Here is a 16,763-nt window from a genome sequence, read left to right as displayed (position 1 = left end):
TAACATTTAATTTCATCCAATATAAAAACATATCACTTAACAAGAACATTATGTCCGAAACCACTCCCAACATACAGCTTACAATGATGGAAAATCATTCTCAGGCACTATTGGGTTAGTCTTAATGTTTTCGTGGAAACATTTGATGTGCAGACGAGAGATGATAAATTGAACAAGCAGAGACCGCAGGTACTTATTAAGTAGAGGTAATATTGCCCTATCATGAGTAGGTACTACACTTGAAACATACCAATTAACAGTGTAAGAAACCACATACATACTTCAATGAAGAAAAGTATGAATGGCCCCCACCCCCTCTCCACCTAAATGTTCTCGACAAGTGGTTGATCGATGACTTAACGCACGGAATAAGACATAAAAAAAAAAAAAAAACGATCCCAGGAAACGAGTAAGACTGGAAGGAAGCACTGGGAGGAATGGACGCTCTCTCTGAGGAGGCCCAGTGTAACCCCACTGAGGTTGTTTCCTTTTCATCCCTCAACTGGTCTTGGCCAGGCCCCCCACCCTCCCCCCTCCCCCGCCACGGGGCAGGAAGGTGCTGACTATCTAGAGGAGCCACAGCTGCAGAGCGAGGTGTTGCTTCTGTTGTCGAGAGGGAGCCAGGTCAGGGATTAGCGATACGTACACCGTCACCACTCATGCTTCACTCAGTACCTGGGAAGAGACGAAGGGCCAGGGACCAGAACACACAGGGAGTATGGGTATTATTCATACGGACACAGGTATTCTATTACTAATAGAATAAATAAGCATTTTAAATATATTATTTATAATGGGATATTATAGTAGTAAAAGTAATATAATAGTAACAGGAAAACATCTATACATTTACCTTTCTTGCAAACTCGGGGAGGATGAACGAAGCTCTGTGGATTTCTGGGTTGTAATACTTCAGGCTCATACTCTCAATATCCTCTTGGGTCAGTTCTCTCGCTGGTTCTCGGAAATTTGTTTCCTAAAATAGACAAAAGACAACATGATTAGTAGAACACGAGTTAATACTGAATGACAAATGACTGAATGTATGTAAATGCGTCTCAAGACCATGTCATGGGATTAACCATTACCATTATGGTTAACCATATAGTATATTCATAAAAATAAATAAAATAAATAAATGTAATACCACATCAATGTTTGACAGATGCGTTACTTTCCCTAAAAACAATATTCTTGATGTGGTCACTCAGACCAAAGGGAACCAACACTCCCTAACTTCGACATATCAACAACTAAGTACAAATCAATTCAAACTTTATTTGTATAGTGCGTTTCATACAGAGGCAACACAATGCGCTTTACAGAGAGCAATGGGGGGTGGGCATAGGTCCCACCCCTACATATTCCAGAGGGAAGCAAAAAAAACAGTTTCTCCTGGGGGCCAGAAAGGTGAGCTGTAAAAAATCTTCCCTGACCTCAATCAACGAGATGATTGAGCAAGCTCCTGGAAAATGTTTGTCTATTCGGCTAAGAACAATAAACATGGGCTAAGTACTTCATAGTCATGTCTCTCCTATCAGTAGAGTATACAAATAGTTAGAGATTCTGCCTATATTGTAGGCCAGTATGTGTCAGCTATCCCTGTAGTCTCTGATATCATACTTAAGTGAATCATATAACAAAGCACAGGAAGCACTTAGCAGAACAGGCTCCTAAAGGGGTTCAATCATGTTCCTGCTATCCATGCAACTGGAAGGGAGAAGACAAAACGATGAAGAGATGAGAACACAACGTTTACACTTACAATGTTTTTACTGCACAGCATGAAGCCAATCTGCCCACTGGGGTAGGTGGGAATGGTGCAATAGGCGTAATCCACCACAGGGAATAGGCTCCTGCAGAAGGTCCGCATCTCTTTTATCAGCTCCAAATGGAGCCACTGACACTCCCCTGTGGAATTTAGAGAGGTGTACAAGGGGGGGGGGGGGGAGGGCATACGTCAATTGCGTGCGGGTGTTATTTGACTCGTTCCAGGAGTTAGGCAGAGAACACGTATCTGGCTCCGCTTGATTTAAGGAAATGGAACAGTTGCTCAAGTCAAAGCCGTCGATGTTTCAAGTCAGGTAAATTGCCATTGCTGGCAGTCTTAAACATCGGGTCACATTCGGAGACACGGTGAGTCCAGAAACGTTTGATGGCTGTTAGACACCATGTGCATTGGGACTGGAACGACGTTTCTCCTCTGGCATTGACTAACTGACTGTTTTAGCAGGCTTTAATAATCCACAACTTTCCCTTCAACCGGTGGAAAAGGAAATGGGAGGGTCAGAAAATGGAGGATAAGTGTCCCGTTGTTAATTTTTACACAAAAGGACCAGAACAGGTTTGTGCAGACTGTCATCAATGTTTCACAAGACAGGCAAAGTCCATTGCTGGCAGGATGGGTTGGGTCAAGGGAATTCACAGTGAAATTGCTTTCACAAGGGAGTATATGATGGGCTTTTCACACCATATATTCTTATCCCAGGGTTATCCTTAGCCCCCTTTCTTTTTCTCTCTCTCTCTCACACACACACACACACAATCACACACACACGACGTGACAAAGAGCAATCAGCAACGTTAAAATGTTGCCATGTTCCATCTAATTTGTTCTGAACTGACGTTTCTGACCACTCAGAAACATTGCTGTTTCCGCCTGCAATTTCATCTTTTAAAATCTTTTACGGACATATTGACCCCATTTACACCTGGCATTAAAATGTGTTTTGGGTGATCAGATTGCAATCTTTTTCTTGTTCTTGGAATGGGTTTAATGTAAATGGACTGCACTTATATAGCGCTTTTCCACCTTAGCGGCACTCAAAGTGCTTTACAATGGCCTCTCATTCACCCATTCACACACACAGTCACGCACCAATGGCGGCAGCTGCCATGCAAGGCGCCAACCTGCTCATTGGGAGCAATTTGGGGTTAGGTGTCTTGCTCAAGGACACTTCGACATGTGGACGGTCGGAGCTGGGATTCGAACCACCGACCCTTCGATCACTGAACGACCCGCTCTACCAACTGAGCTACAGCCGCCCCATACATCCATACAATGTACATCCCCCCCCCCCCCACTCGGGGCCAAGGTGCTATCCTTTTACCACCCCGAGCCTGGGTGAGGGGTCACCCGGGCGATATATCCAGGCACACCTCCAGCAGCCATGTCACCGCTTCATCATCTCCAACCGTCAGGCCACGCATTCTGTTGGGTGTCCGATATACAGGACAGTCCTGGATGACGTGGTCTGTGGTTTGTTCCTCAGCACCACACGCCCCATCTGTGCATTGATGAGCGGAAGCGTCTTGACACCGGTCCGGAGGCGATTAAGCCTCACCCACGCTAGTCTGGGTAAGCCCATCCCGGGAGGGGAAGTACCGGCGGCTGGGATGAAATCACGGAGTCTGGAGGTGTTCGCCTCCCACTCCGCACGCCAGATGTCGTCCGCCCATCCTGCCTCGCTGATGTTAAGATCTCTGCATTGCTGCAGGAGATCCCGTGCGGCAGGCACAAAATGACACCAGGTAGGCTCCTCTGTTGCTGTGAGCCTGTCATGGAGCAGGTGGTTAGGCTCCACGGCTTGTGCCGGCGCCCCAGCCTGATCGGACCAGTCGCCTCATCAACGCCACACGAGCTGTTAATTTCTTGCGCAGTGACTCGAGGTGTCGGCGGAACGTGAGCGACCTGTCCAATGTCACACCGAGATAAGTTGGTTTGGCGCTGCATGGCAGGAGTGTTCCATCGATGTGCACTTGGAGCTCACTTTCGGCTTCCTTGTTGTTAAGGTGGAAGGCCGCCGACACCGTCTTTGCCTCGCTGAGCTTCAATCTCCATTTCTGGAGGTATGCCGCTAGTGTTTGCATGTCCTGGCTCAAGGTCTCCTCCACGGCCTGCCAGTCTCCAGCTGAGTACACCAGCGCAAGGTTGTCTGTGTAGGCATACTTCCTGGAGAATGTTCGGCAGGACGTAGGTGTAGATGTTATAAATGAGGGGGGCCAAGACAGATCCCTGGGGGACGGGGGGCCAGGACAGATCCCTTGGGGACGCCATTCTTAAGGCGTCGCAACCTGCGTCGCTGTCCGCTACCGGTGGTGAGGGTGAAGCTGCTATTTCGGACGAGCTCCATGATCATGCTGACCATGTGCCTGTCCGGCAGCAGGCGGAGCAGCTTGCAGGTGAGGCCGCGGTGGCATACAGTGTTGTAGGCAGCCGTCAGGTCTATAAAGATGGCTCCGGCCTTCTTTTTAGCCGAAAAGCTGTCCTTGATGTCTGAGTCATCAAAGTGATTTGATCTACGGCCGATCTCCCACGTCGGAACCCAGCTTGCTCCTGTGGGAGCAGCGGGTCGATGATTGGTTCAACGCGGACGTAGATGAGACGCTCGAGGATCTTGAAGGGGATACATAACAGAGAGATGGGGCGGTAACTCTTGGGGTCCCCTTCAGGCTTGTTCGGCTTAGGGATCGCGACAAGCAGGGCTCTTCTCCAGATTTTGGGGATCTTGAGTTGCCGCAAGCAAGAAGAGAGGAACACTCTTAACCAGGACTTCAAGGCAGGCGCGGCATGGAGTATAAGCTCCGGGCAGATAGAATCAGGCCCCGGAGCATTCCCTGGCTTTACATGCTGGAGGGCAGCAGCGAACTCCTCCGGTGTGAATTGACCAGAGATGTGGCCTTCCAGAGGTCAGACACTTCTTTTCCCACGCGACGATTCGCGGTCAGATTTCAATCTGATAGTGCTAAACCACACGAGAATACAGGTGTAAATGCACCCAAAATGTTTTGAAGACGGACTGCTATCTGATCAGCCAAACCACCTCCGGAGGTGGTCAGGGACACATTGTGACCCCATTAAACACAAGTGTAAACACAAATGTGCACATACAGCAATGTTAAACCAATGTGGCGTTCGGTTGTTTGAGCTAGATGGAGCAATCTGATCTCAATCGGATCTCACTGGAGGCACATATTAATACCAGGTGTAAATGTAATCAGGTTAAATCATATCTAGATACAATTTGGATACGATACACATTTTAATGCCAGGTGTAAATGGGGTCATTGTTTTAGTCAGCTATGATTTTACCATTAGTAGTGTAGTAGACAACTAAAACTTGACGCAAAGTGCATTGTTAATTTTAGCCCTGTGTTTGGTCGATTTTCAGGGGATAACACTGCACCTCTCCGGAGCAGAGCCAGCAAGCATGTGAACTAGGTATGAATGGTATATCTGTCTCTACTCCTGGTAACAGAGGTACTGTATTTTGAAGTATAGGGGAATATCACATCACCTTGGCAACAGAGAATTCCACCGTCTCGCAAGGCTGTCTTCATCAGTTGATAGTATGACTCTTTGAACAGATTCTCTGCAGGCCCTGCAACAAACAACCCCGTACTTGAGAAGTCAGTGAGCATTCAAATGCAGGTTGAAAGTGATTAGAAGGATGTGCAATGCAGTTTTTTCCCCAATGATTTTGTGGAGTATTTATTTGCCTTTATTTCTGTACAACAATACACTCGTATTGTTTTGCACTGTTACACAGAGTGTCTTTGTAAAAGAGACCTAGGTCTGAATAGACTAAACCCTGTCTAAATAAATAGGTAGGTAGATGCTTTATTAAATCCCCAAGGGGAAATTGCACAACATGGCCCCCATCTCCGTTTCCTTACCAACAGGATCAGAAGAGTCTGTTATGATGACATCGAAGGCATTCTGGTTCTGTTTCATGAACTCAAAGCCATCTCCAACGTTCAGCTTGAGCTTGGGACTGGAGAATCCTTTCGCCATACCCGGGAGGTACTTCTTAGACACATTGATGACATCCTTTAGGGCAAACAGTGAAAATGCATCCGGTCAACAATAAGGATCAAGTCCTCCAATGTGATGTCATTTGACTTGGGAAATATTTGCACCTACCTCATCTATCTCACACTGAACCACCGACTCAACAAGCGCGTGCTTCACCACCTCCCTCAGTACCCCACCATCTCCTCCACCAATAATCAGCACCTGCACAGAGAAATAACCTTCCAGATAGGATTATGTAATCAAGTTGTGCTGATAAAGAGTAACAATTTCCATGTGTAGGTATGGTGGTAAGATAATAATGATAATAGCTAGCTACCTTTTTGGGACAAGGGTGACTGAACAGGGGTAGGTTGGCAATCATTTCTTGGTAGGCAAATTCGTCTCTCTCTGTACACTGAATGACTCCATCCAGCACCAGGACATTGCCATAGGTTTTACTGCAAATACACAACTCATTAGGTTGCAAATCAAAATGACGAAGTCAGCTAGCAAACGAATAGATGCTAGGAACTCTACATTCGTAGCTGGCAGCTATCCATTCATTCTCACATAGGACAGCTAGTTAACTAAAGCTAACTTGAGCAGAAAACATAGCTAAACATGGACAACATAGCTGGCAAGCCACGTAGTTATATATAGGCTATGGGTCATAGTTTGGCTAACAATTAACGTTAGCTATTGATAACACATACAAGGTTGTGCCACAAGAGGGCTGTTACTTTAACTAACACTAGCTAAGCTAGCTACCAACCTCTTGAAAACCACGACATCTTGAAATTTAGATTTTTTGTTGTAGAGAACCTCTTCCACTTGAAGACTCATCGCTTGCCCCGGCCATAGCGTGCACGTCTCGGTGAACCATCCATCTTTTATGCTGTCCATTATTATGGATAACAGCAAAATGTGCCTATTGTAGCGGTATTAAATCAGTGAAATAAACAGATTGGTTGAAGTTGCATTAGATTGCTGGATAACAACTGCTAGTTCGCTAGTTGGTTGCTGTGTGCAAGCAGAAATAAGCAACGCTTGGCACGTTGTGGGTGTAGAACCTTGCAACCTAGCTTGGCTCATGTCATGAAATTAAAAAAAATCTAGTGCTACGTCGACCAATGGAATTTGAGGGGCGGGATCTCAGGCCTGTAGGTTAGATTGACACTCCCACGTGAAAATTCAGCACATGCCAGTTCTATGTAGCCGTGTTCCATGAGGCTGATGTGACGTGTCCTTTTAGGAAAGGTATCGAATGTACACAATTGGCAAATTTCAAATGGTGATAGATCATCTCTTATGTTTATACACAACAAAGCATCTCTCACTACAGGGGTTCAAAACTATATGTTAACGTCCACATCGTGTGACTGACTACTACGGTAATCAACATTTTGTTTGTAGCTTACGCAGGTGACGTCACACTTCAGCCTGGTTATATAGTTCAACCCATTCAACCACAACATTCCTGTTTTTTATTGTTCTATTTATAGCAGTTAGCTCCTTGTGTCAAAATGTTAACCCTGCAAAAAGCAATTGCAACTGAATAATTATTGAAAACTGAATAGAAGAGAAAGTTTATTTGCCATGTAAGTACAGGTAAAGGTACATTGGAATTATTGTCATTGCTTGTCCGTACAGTATCTTATCAGTTCCTCCTTCCAGTCCTACATATGCAACTAAACATTTTAAGGTTCCTAAACTGTCAATTTACTATCCATAGTCTAGCAGATATCAGTAGCATCCTCATCTACTTATCCCATCCGATCATGGATGATTGTGCAATTAAATAACATTCAAGCATTAAATAACATTTAATTAAAGGCAATAGATGAGGCAAATCTTTCTTTAAAATCACTTTTAATAAACAGGTTCGGTCAATGCCTTGTGGTTACAGAAAATAATATTTTATGCACCAATGTATTTACATGGGGTACATGGATCCACAAAAGCAAAACAATAGATTATCAAATGTAATTTACTATGGGAGCAGAAGTGAAGGATATTGATGGGTAGACACTGATGGGTAGACCTATCTTTTAGGCCAGTTTTGGCGGAATCCTCTGCAAATAGAAGAGAAAACAGGAAAAAGGCAATTAGTGGAAATTTCTGCAACCAGACAAAAAAAAAGTAATTGAATAGAGATACTGTATTTCATATAGGTCCTATTTTATTTATGATTTTAGTTTGGGGGAAACAGCTTAGTTCATGTCTATGTGGATGATACGGTCATCTACTCTGTCGTCTCCTCTGTTGAGCTGGCCATACAATACTTAGTCAGATTTTGATATAATTCAGGGTGCTCTTTCTGACCTCACGTTGGTTTTAAATCCTAATAAAACGAAGTATATGATTTTCGCTAGAAAAAGTAGAATAGAACCGGCACACTGAGACAGAGGCAATCGTGAGTGCAAAAAGACTTTGACAAAGACCTGAGGGTCGAAATGTTGTTGTTGGAATAAACACCACCTTTTTGCACTCACGATTGCCTTAGTCTCTCAGTGTGCGGGTTGTATTCTACTTTTTCATGATTACCTGTCAACCCAGCACCTAACTGGATGTGCTTACGACTACACCATATTTTATGATTTTCGCTAGGAAATCATTAACAGAACGACTCATCACTACTATTGATGAGACCCTTATTGAAAGAGTCTCCAGCTATAAGTATCTGGGCATCTGGGTGGATGACAAGCTGACCTTTAAATCTCACATTTCTGAGCTTTTAAGAAAAGTGAAACCGAAGTTGGCATTTTTCTATAGAATTAAATCATGCCTCACTCGAAATTGTAGAAAACAGATTGTGCACGCTACTTTTTTACCGCTTCTAGATTATGGTGATGTTATCTATATGCATGCCGCTTCTTCTACACTCAGACCACTTAATGCGGTCCCTCACTCTGCAATACGGCTTATTACAGGTGATGGGTACAGAACTCACCATTGCCACTTGTACCAGAATGTAGGCTGGACTTCTCTGGCACAAAGACGAGAGCAGCATTGCATTCTTTTTATATACAAAGCTCTACTTAACCTATTTGCCTGTCTATTTAACAAGCTTACTTAGTTTTAAAGTGTGTAGCTATAGCACTCGTGCCCAAGACCACCTGATATTACATATTCCTCATGTCAGGACTGAAATGGGAAAAATTGCAATTGGATATTATGCACCATCTAAGTGGAACAACCTACAGTACAAACCATGCTGAAACTTGATACTCTTATTCCCTATAATCAGCTCCAACGCCTTCTTCCTGACTGCCTACACTGTATGTGTATGTGTTTTTTAACATTTGTACTTTATTTTTATATTTGCATTGTATTATATGATACTGTATTGTACTGTAATTGTATTTATTATTTATGTAATCAAGGTGTCATTGAAAAAGAGAGCTTGCTCTCAACTGGCCTCCTTGACTAAATAAAGGTGATATATATATATATATATATATATATGAAAAAACATTTTACCTGTTAGATTTTCCAGCCATATAGGACATACTTCTGTTTCCAGCAGAGGTATTAGATTTCTGTCCTTTAGGGTTTTTCTGCAAACACAAAAATTAACTTGGTTTTAGGGCATTAATAAAAGGTATGCGCGCAATGCACACACAAATAGTTCTCTGGATCTGAAAATATTATGAATATAGCTAATTATTATTATACAGTACCTTCTTCCTGGGATCATGGCCTTGTCTGTTTGGATCAAATTGTGTACCATCCTTTGATTTGGTTCCTAGTAGAACAAATGAGGTGAGTTAAGACAGGGCAAAAAAGAACAGTTGGTTACATCAATCAGGTTCATTACATCAATCAGGTTAATCTCATCATCATCATGTTATAAACATTATTCTAATATAATATCATCATCATGTTATAAACATTATTATAATATAACAAAGTATAACATACCGGCAAAGACTTTGAAATCTGACTGGCTGTAGTCGTAGGGTTTGAAAACTGGCGGAGCAATCGAGTCCTCGACCCCTGACCTTTCTGCAGCCTTCGGGAGTTTTTTGCTTGGTTTGGACGTCGACTGGCCTTCCTCACTGACAACCCGCTCCCTTTTCTTCCCTCCTGGTTTTGCAGATTCCTGATAAATGATAAAGACAATGGAACAACGTTTATGGTCTGTGATTGTTTGTCTGTATCCATTGTGTATGTGTGTCTATTATGTGTAGGTCTGTGTGTGAGATATATTGTGTTTTTATTGTTTGTTACTTTTTTGATTGCTATTGTAAAGCACTTTGGCAAAACTCTGTTTTTTAAATGCGCTATATAAATAAGCGTGACATTGCCATTGACATGAGAGCAATGTTTGTTCAGGCAAAAAAAGACATCCGTGAAATATGCAGTAGACCAAATAACAAAATGGAGGGTCCTTACTGCAGCTTGCTGGCGCACGGTAATAACATCCTGTAGAGATTCCTGGTAGCTTTGTTTGACCTGTTTCCTTTCCTCTGTGGAACAAGAAATATTACAGTAAAGTGTATCACAGCAATTTCATCATATGTACTTTAGGTCTGCTAGAAATGAGTGAATTTGAGATGCCCCACAACACGTTCCCCCCCCCCAAAATAACATACCTGTCACCTTCCTTGCCTCCATCTTGGCTTTCTTCTTGGCCTCCACTTCCTTCTGCTGTTGTTCAATACTCTGTAGCTTCCATCTGTTACTGATCTGTTATGAAGTGGTAATATAAACCATAAAGCAACCAAACTCATATAGATTTGGGAAATAATAGAGATTTGGGAAATAATACACACAGACTCTATTGGTCTCTAGTTGTTTTTGACAGTGAAAGCTCTCCAGAACTCTCAACGCAACAATCATGGAGTTTAGAACTAGAACGATTGATGGGTAAAACCGCCCACCTACCTCATATATTTTTGTAGAGGGGTCAAACTTGGCGTTTTTGTTGATATGAATGCCGTTCGAGGGTAGATACTGAAAGCAAGAGTGGTCATGAAAATTAAAACGTCCCAAGTCTTAATTATTTCAGAAAGTGGTTACTGTTCGCCGATGATCTCACCATTCTGAAAGGGTTCTGGAAGGACTCGATGACGCTGCAAGCCTTCTGTTGCGCCACTGAGAGGGACCTTGGATCAGTCACCGTCTCTGTGTCCTTCAAATAAAACGAGCACACAACATTTAGTCCCCATGTCGTGCAGTTCCATGCATGGATAAGAAAACCGGCAACTGACGCCATTTGAGTTCGGTCCTCACATCGAACACTGTGATTTTAGCTGATGCAACAAGGCTGCTTGACAGATCGACCTCCGCTGCTTGCTCATCATCGTCAAAGAGTGTTCCCTTTTTAGTCTGCAATTCTAGAAGGAGATGCACAATCAGTATTCAGTATTAGTTTAATAAGAGTCACGTCATTTAAGCTTTATTTAACTGTCAGTAAAGCTTACCGTTTGCTGAGAAGCTGGGGGAATCCCCCTCGGGGGCCTTGGAGGTGTCATGAGGGCCAAACAAGGTAACCTCCGGCTGGAAGACAGAATCAGTCCAGGACTAAACATCTGCTGGCATTTCCGTTAATGAATGACCAACGGAAATGTTAAACAGAGAGGATTGTTTCTTCAATATGAATATCAATAGTTCTACAAACCTTCTTTATGGGCGTGAGGCCTTTCCTTGTCTCTGCAACAATTTCCGCCTGTGTAAAAAATAAATACACTGCCGTCAATACTGATTCAAGGAACTGCATACCTTTACCAGTGCATTTAAGTTCTGACGAACTGTGTTGTTGGAGCTTTACAACACCTTGAGAAGGGGCATTTCCCTGGCCTGCTGCACCAATAGGTGGAGCTCGTTGACCTGCTGTCTGACCAATGGGGGCACGGGGTTACAGCAAGCAACGATGCCCTGCGGCTCTCTGGGTAAAGAAAACAAGGCATTGTTGCATCAGTGATCTTTCATCAGTGTCCGATGCATAAGGGAGACTGGACTTATTCTCAGTTACTTACTTTGGTAGTTCCTCAGATATCTTGATCATCATGTGATTGGGCAGGATATATCTAAAACAGAGGAGGGGCAGGTTGAAACAGAATGAGCTTTTGAGGAAGTTAATGTGTGCTATTCTTTCTGGGCAGCAGATGAACAACAGTTTGCAGCAGCACCAAGCTAGCTTATTTTCAGTGTTCAGACCTAAATTTGAGAACCCCAGTTACGGATCCGGGCCAGTCACAAAGAAACGCTTTGGCGTTCAACGTTCCCTGATCAGACAACATTGTATTCAGTTCGTCCCACCTTTATAGTCGGTGGTCTACTACTAGGGATGCACAGATTGCAAAATTCTGGGCCGATGCCTATGCCAATGTTTAAAATAAAAATCCGCCCGTTGGCCGATGTTTGTTTTATTTTATTTTAATTCCCCCTTTTGTGCCAGGGAAACAAAGAAATGAAGTGTTTGGTTCCAAAACGGCAAATTTTGATTTCACTTTAATTTGAAAGCAAACTACACGTGCGTTTGCGGCGTTACGTCACAGATCCTCTCCGAATCTGCAGCTGGGTAGGCTACGTTTTGCAACAAAAAAAGCCGTAATTGTTGAGACATATCACCGGCCACTATCATCGGTGAACGTCATTTTATTTGCCGATGGCAGTCAACAAGGCCATGCCGATGTTCGGCCGATGCATCGGTGCATCCCTATCTACTACCTAAACATAGTTTCAGTCCAATGGCTAGAGTTGTCTCCAACTATAACCTCATACATCAGTGGGCAGCGTGCTTCTTATGGATGTACAGTTGATCTCCCCCAGACAGCTGACCAAGACCAACTAAGGCATCATGTATATGTTCTCGACTGGAACAGCATACCCAGTGCTTTCATCCTCTAGCCTGGCCAGCTTGTCCCTCCACCCGTACAGCAGCCTGAAGGCGGTGAGCTGCTGAGTGTTGAACGTCTTCTTCTGTTTCCTCAGCAGATCCATGTACGACTCTTCTGTGAAGATGGGCTTCATGTATTTCTGCACAGGAGAACGGTACATTGTGTTGCGATGGTGGGGAAACGCAACAGGGAGCAACAGGACAGCCACACCCTGCATGATATATCTGCATATTCACTATACTCACCGCAAGTACACTGACTGCACTACTTTTTGTAAATTTTCTTTAGCTGATCCTTTATTTGCGCTAGCTTTTTGTACTTGCCCTGCACTGTCCTGTCTCGTCCCTGCACCCTGTCCAATGTTGTCTAAATGTTATGCACCTCGCCCGAAAGCAAATTCCTAGCACGTCGTAAAACTGCATGGCAATAAACAGATTCTGATTCTTATAGTGTGAGGGGAAAAAAACAGCACCGTTAATGCCGTCAAAACACGACGCTCTCCGGTTATGAACTGTGCTGTACCTTCAGTGAGATGTCCTTGCTTTTGTTCCAGACCGACTGCAGGAGGCCAGGCTGGCCGTTGCCGACCTCGATCAGGTCCACCCTCAGACGGTCGTAGACGTAGAGCAGGTAGTGGGTGTCGGCCCGGGCGTACTGGAACATCTCATCTGGCAGAGGCCTGGAGAGAAAAGGGAACAGACATCTTATTTAATGACATTTGTTGCCACTGACAATGACCACATAGCCATACATGTGTAAGGACAAACGCATGCGTGATCAGCGACATGGTATGATATCAGCAACACAAGAGGCCAGCGAAGGAGCGTTTCATACAAAACGACTGTCTGCCTTACCGTATTCTCCAGTCAGCCAGCTGGTAGCGTTTGTCAGAGTCCACGTCGCAGAAGTGCTTCAGCAGGTGGTCCAGGGAGTTCCTGCCCAGGTTTAGGGCGCGGGACGCCTGGTGGGTGTCAAACATGTTGACCACATACAGCCCAAAGTCCTTCTGTAGCCACTCCATGTCCGAGTCCGCGCCGTGGAACACCTGTGTGTAACGCAAAACGTGGTTGTCAGATTCCGTGCCTAAAACCCCCCCCTCCCCCACCAGATTAGACTGAGAATTTTCTTGACCGTAAAATGTGAATTTGTAGGAATGGTGGGGAGGCTGAATGTATTCCCAGGAAGTATAAGTATCTCGAGAGCACATTCAAAGGTATGCAATGACCTTGATGATTGATGGGTCTGTGAAAGCCTCGTTCAAGATGTACATCTCGCTGCGCAGCTCCAAGGTGTCTATGATGAAGTCTTCCTCCCTGGTTGAGATCTGCATCAGACAGGTGATGCCCAGGAAGCTCCTATAGGAGTGGTGCTGTGAGAGAGAAAACAAATGAAGATAAATCAGGTTGATAAATCAAGTGAATGTGTCACAAAGCTCAAGCTAGCTAGAGGCAAAATGTAGCTTGGTAATCAATACTGTATATCCACGTTAGCTGTGCTTCGTTACATTACATTCATTATTTAGCAGACACTTTTATCCAAAGCGACTTACAATAATTGCAGTAATTGCTTCCATTTGAGATACAGGCTAATCTTAATTGCCGGTTTACACAGAACCAATACAGCCCACTAACACATACCTCCAGATCGACTGCGAACTCAGACGCCTGGGTCAGTTTCTCATTCAGTGCCACCATATCTTCCAGAGTGTCTATGAAAGAGCACTTGGTCTCTGCCAGTGGTTTGTACATCTAGATAAGAGAAAACACATCGATCAATGAGTCATCAAGGGAACAATGAGAAGCCGTGATGTTCCCATGATGACTTGCATTTTGTCTGAAGAAAAAAACCCAAAAACGTAACAAACACAACACTGACAAAGACCGTCAAAAGCAAGACAACTGATCGATAATACCTGAGGTTCAGGCTTGGACAACAACTTCTCTGGCACGGAAAGATGATCCACTTCGTATTGATACGGGTGAGCGAACCTACAGGGTCCAAAGTATGTACATATTTCAGACTTCAAGTGGTCAACGGTGTTATTTTCATGCTTTCATTTGGGTGAAGGTAACTCTGGAGCACATCTTACATGTCTTCCACATGCTGCTGGGTCCTCTGCTGGTGAATGAAATCAGCCAGGGCAGCCGGCACATCCAAATCCTCTGGTCTCTCTTTGCGGATGTGTTTGTCGGTGAAATCTACCATTGGATTGGAGCCAAGTATAAGTATCCATATTCAATCACTCCACTTCATTCTGCAGCCCGTTTGCACTGTTAAGAACTGACTTACATGAAGGTAGAGGCTTGACTGCGTTGGGCTTGACGAAGATCTTGGGAACAAACGGGGTGTTGCTGTTGTCGACTTTCTCGCGGAATTTCAACTGAGGCCTGATGATGTTCTTGGCGTGGAGCAGGCGGAACGTCTCGGAACCCCCGCTGCGCCTGGAGTCGCCTCCCTGTTCGGAGAGAGATGGAGATCAGGGATGTTAACAGTTAATCGATTGGTTACTCAATTAATTGCTTGTTAATGCAATGGAACTTTTTTGGGGGGACGAACATTATCGTATTGCGTGAAATGTAATCATGATTTAGGGTCTGACTCTACACGAGGGTGCTAAGCCATGTAGTGAAGGCTAATTGGGATGTCGAAATTTCAACAAAACAGCGGAAGACGACAAAAATGAAGCGAGAAAAGCACAGTCCGGCGCGGAACGTTGTTATCAATTAATCGACTATTGTTTGTTAAGGTTAATCGTTGTCGATTAATGAAATTCCTTGAAATTTGCAACCCTAATGGAGATCAACTTACTCTAATGCGCTGGCAAAGGGCGTGCAAGCCAATATGTCTATATATCTATATGGCTCAGAAAGTGTGTGGTGGTCGGGCAGATATCTAGAGAATTGATTCTTCACCAGAATTTTCTGAACAGATTCAGACCGCATGTGCTGGTGAGAGGTTTAACATAGAAAGGTACAGTGTGTGGGGTAACGCTAAACCGACCCCTCAAGACTGTCCGACGGGCGCGACTGATCAGAGAACAGATTCATCTCCTCACCTTCCTATTCCAGCTGGACACCACGATCTTAGGAGGCTGATAACCTGCAGGCATGACAGGCTGTTGGCTTCGGTTGACTCCCGCGGCGTCGTCCAGTAGAATTCCCTGGAAGAGACAGTCAGGCAAAGACTATCGTCTTTAGATCAGCTCCTCCCGCATGAGTCTAAAGCTTCCACTGTCCCGAGAGCCCTAGCTACGTACATACCACTTTCTCCAGGATGACATCGTTGGAGTCCACCACCAAGTCAAATCTCTCCTCCAGCCCTGTCAGCTTATTGCGGTCTCTCATGTGCGATCTGCAGCCATGGTGCTGCATAATCTGACTCATACTAATATGGGGACAAAGAAACACCAGTACTTAATGGAACATCCTCACACAATGGCGACGTCAAAGCATAGCACTGATTCATGGATACCGATCAAGCTCACCAGTGCAGCAGTCCATCCCCTTGAGTTGCACAGAACTCCTGGAATCCAGGGAAGCTGCGATAGAGATCGTATTCATCTCCCACTTGAGGGAGACTGGCAGCTGCCTTGGTAGCAGCCACAACAGTACCCAATCCATACTGTACAGGAAAAAATAGTCAACTATCGTTAGCACTACCCTACAGCTACTCATGAATAATGTCTATCTGTCGATCTACAGTGGGCCTACGACTGTAGATGGTGAGCAGTAAACTTGTATTTATAAAGAGGGCACAGAGTGCTTACGAAACAAGTGAGATCTTAACAGCTTCTTGAAATGTACCGCTAGACGGTGAGTGTCTAACGTTAGCTGTGCTGAGTGTGTAGCAGGCTAACGTTACAGGCAGCTGACAACGTAGAACATAGCTATTAGCTTGTCGCAGCTAGGCTAGGGTCCACGTTTTCCACGCAGCAATAACGTCAGCTACGTTAGGCAGAACAGACGATTCTTCACAAACTAGACGCTAAGTTACCTTCACGAATGCATCAACATCATTAAAGCCAGGACAGAACTCCTTTTCCTCTGCAGTTGCATCATCGTTACATGTTGAATGATTGTCTTGTTTGCCACTATTAGACCCAGAACCTGAAGAATCCATCTCAA

At 44.4% G+C, this 16,763-nt stretch overlaps 2 protein-coding genes across 2 annotated transcripts; both read right to left on the bottom strand.

The window, feature by feature from the left end:
• Positions 1 to 544: 544 nt before the first annotated feature.
• srm (spermidine synthase) lies at positions 545 to 6,697 on the bottom strand (the record flags this gene model as incomplete). The annotated part of the gene is made up of 8 exons (XM_084461828.1): positions 545 to 675; positions 854 to 976; positions 1,766 to 1,911; positions 5,298 to 5,381; positions 5,677 to 5,830; positions 5,924 to 6,016; positions 6,132 to 6,252; positions 6,567 to 6,697. The coding sequence occupies 8 exons, from the start codon at positions 6,695 to 6,697 to the stop codon at positions 658 to 660; spliced, it is 870 nt and encodes a 289-aa protein (XP_084317954.1). The 3' UTR covers positions 545 to 657.
• An 809-nt stretch (positions 6,698 to 7,506) lies between these two features.
• exosc10 (exosome component 10) lies at positions 7,507 to 16,763 on the bottom strand. Its single transcript, XM_084461826.1, has 25 exons — positions 16,633 to 16,763; positions 16,124 to 16,260; positions 15,900 to 16,023; positions 15,695 to 15,799; positions 14,929 to 15,094; positions 14,729 to 14,837; positions 14,552 to 14,627; positions 14,277 to 14,387; positions 13,865 to 14,008; positions 13,494 to 13,684; positions 13,162 to 13,318; positions 12,630 to 12,778; positions 11,776 to 11,826; positions 11,573 to 11,684; positions 11,418 to 11,465; positions 11,221 to 11,296; positions 11,030 to 11,133; positions 10,836 to 10,928; positions 10,682 to 10,750; positions 10,390 to 10,483; positions 10,190 to 10,263; positions 9,716 to 9,896; positions 9,475 to 9,539; positions 9,275 to 9,351; positions 7,507 to 7,866 (listed from the first exon to the last, which is right to left on the bottom strand). Exons 1-25 carry the CDS (start codon positions 16,756 to 16,758, stop codon positions 7,836 to 7,838), a joined length of 2,670 nt encoding a protein of 889 aa, XP_084317952.1. The 5' UTR covers positions 16,759 to 16,763; the 3' UTR covers positions 7,507 to 7,835.

The sequence above is a fragment of the Borostomias antarcticus genome, assembly GCF_949987555.1.
Source record: "Borostomias antarcticus genome assembly, chromosome: 3".
NCBI classification, from domain to species: domain Eukaryota; kingdom Metazoa; phylum Chordata; class Actinopteri; order Stomiiformes; family Stomiidae; genus Borostomias; species Borostomias antarcticus.
The sequence above is the reverse complement of the archived record's forward strand: the minus strand, read 5'-3'. Positions and strand labels throughout refer to the sequence as shown.

Coding starts and splice junctions, on each gene's coding strand:
- exosc10 (XM_084461826.1), bottom strand. CDS start 16,758: ATGGATTCTTCAGGTTCTGGGTCTAATAGTGGCAAACAAGACAATCAT. Junction 14,009..14,276: donor AGTTCGCAGTCGATCTGGAG/GTATGTGTTAGT, acceptor TCTCTCTCACAG/CACCACTCCTATAGGAGCTT. Junction 10,751..10,835: donor TCCAGAACCCTTTCAGAATG/GTGAGATCATCG, acceptor TCTTGCTTTCAG/TATCTACCCTCGAACGGCAT.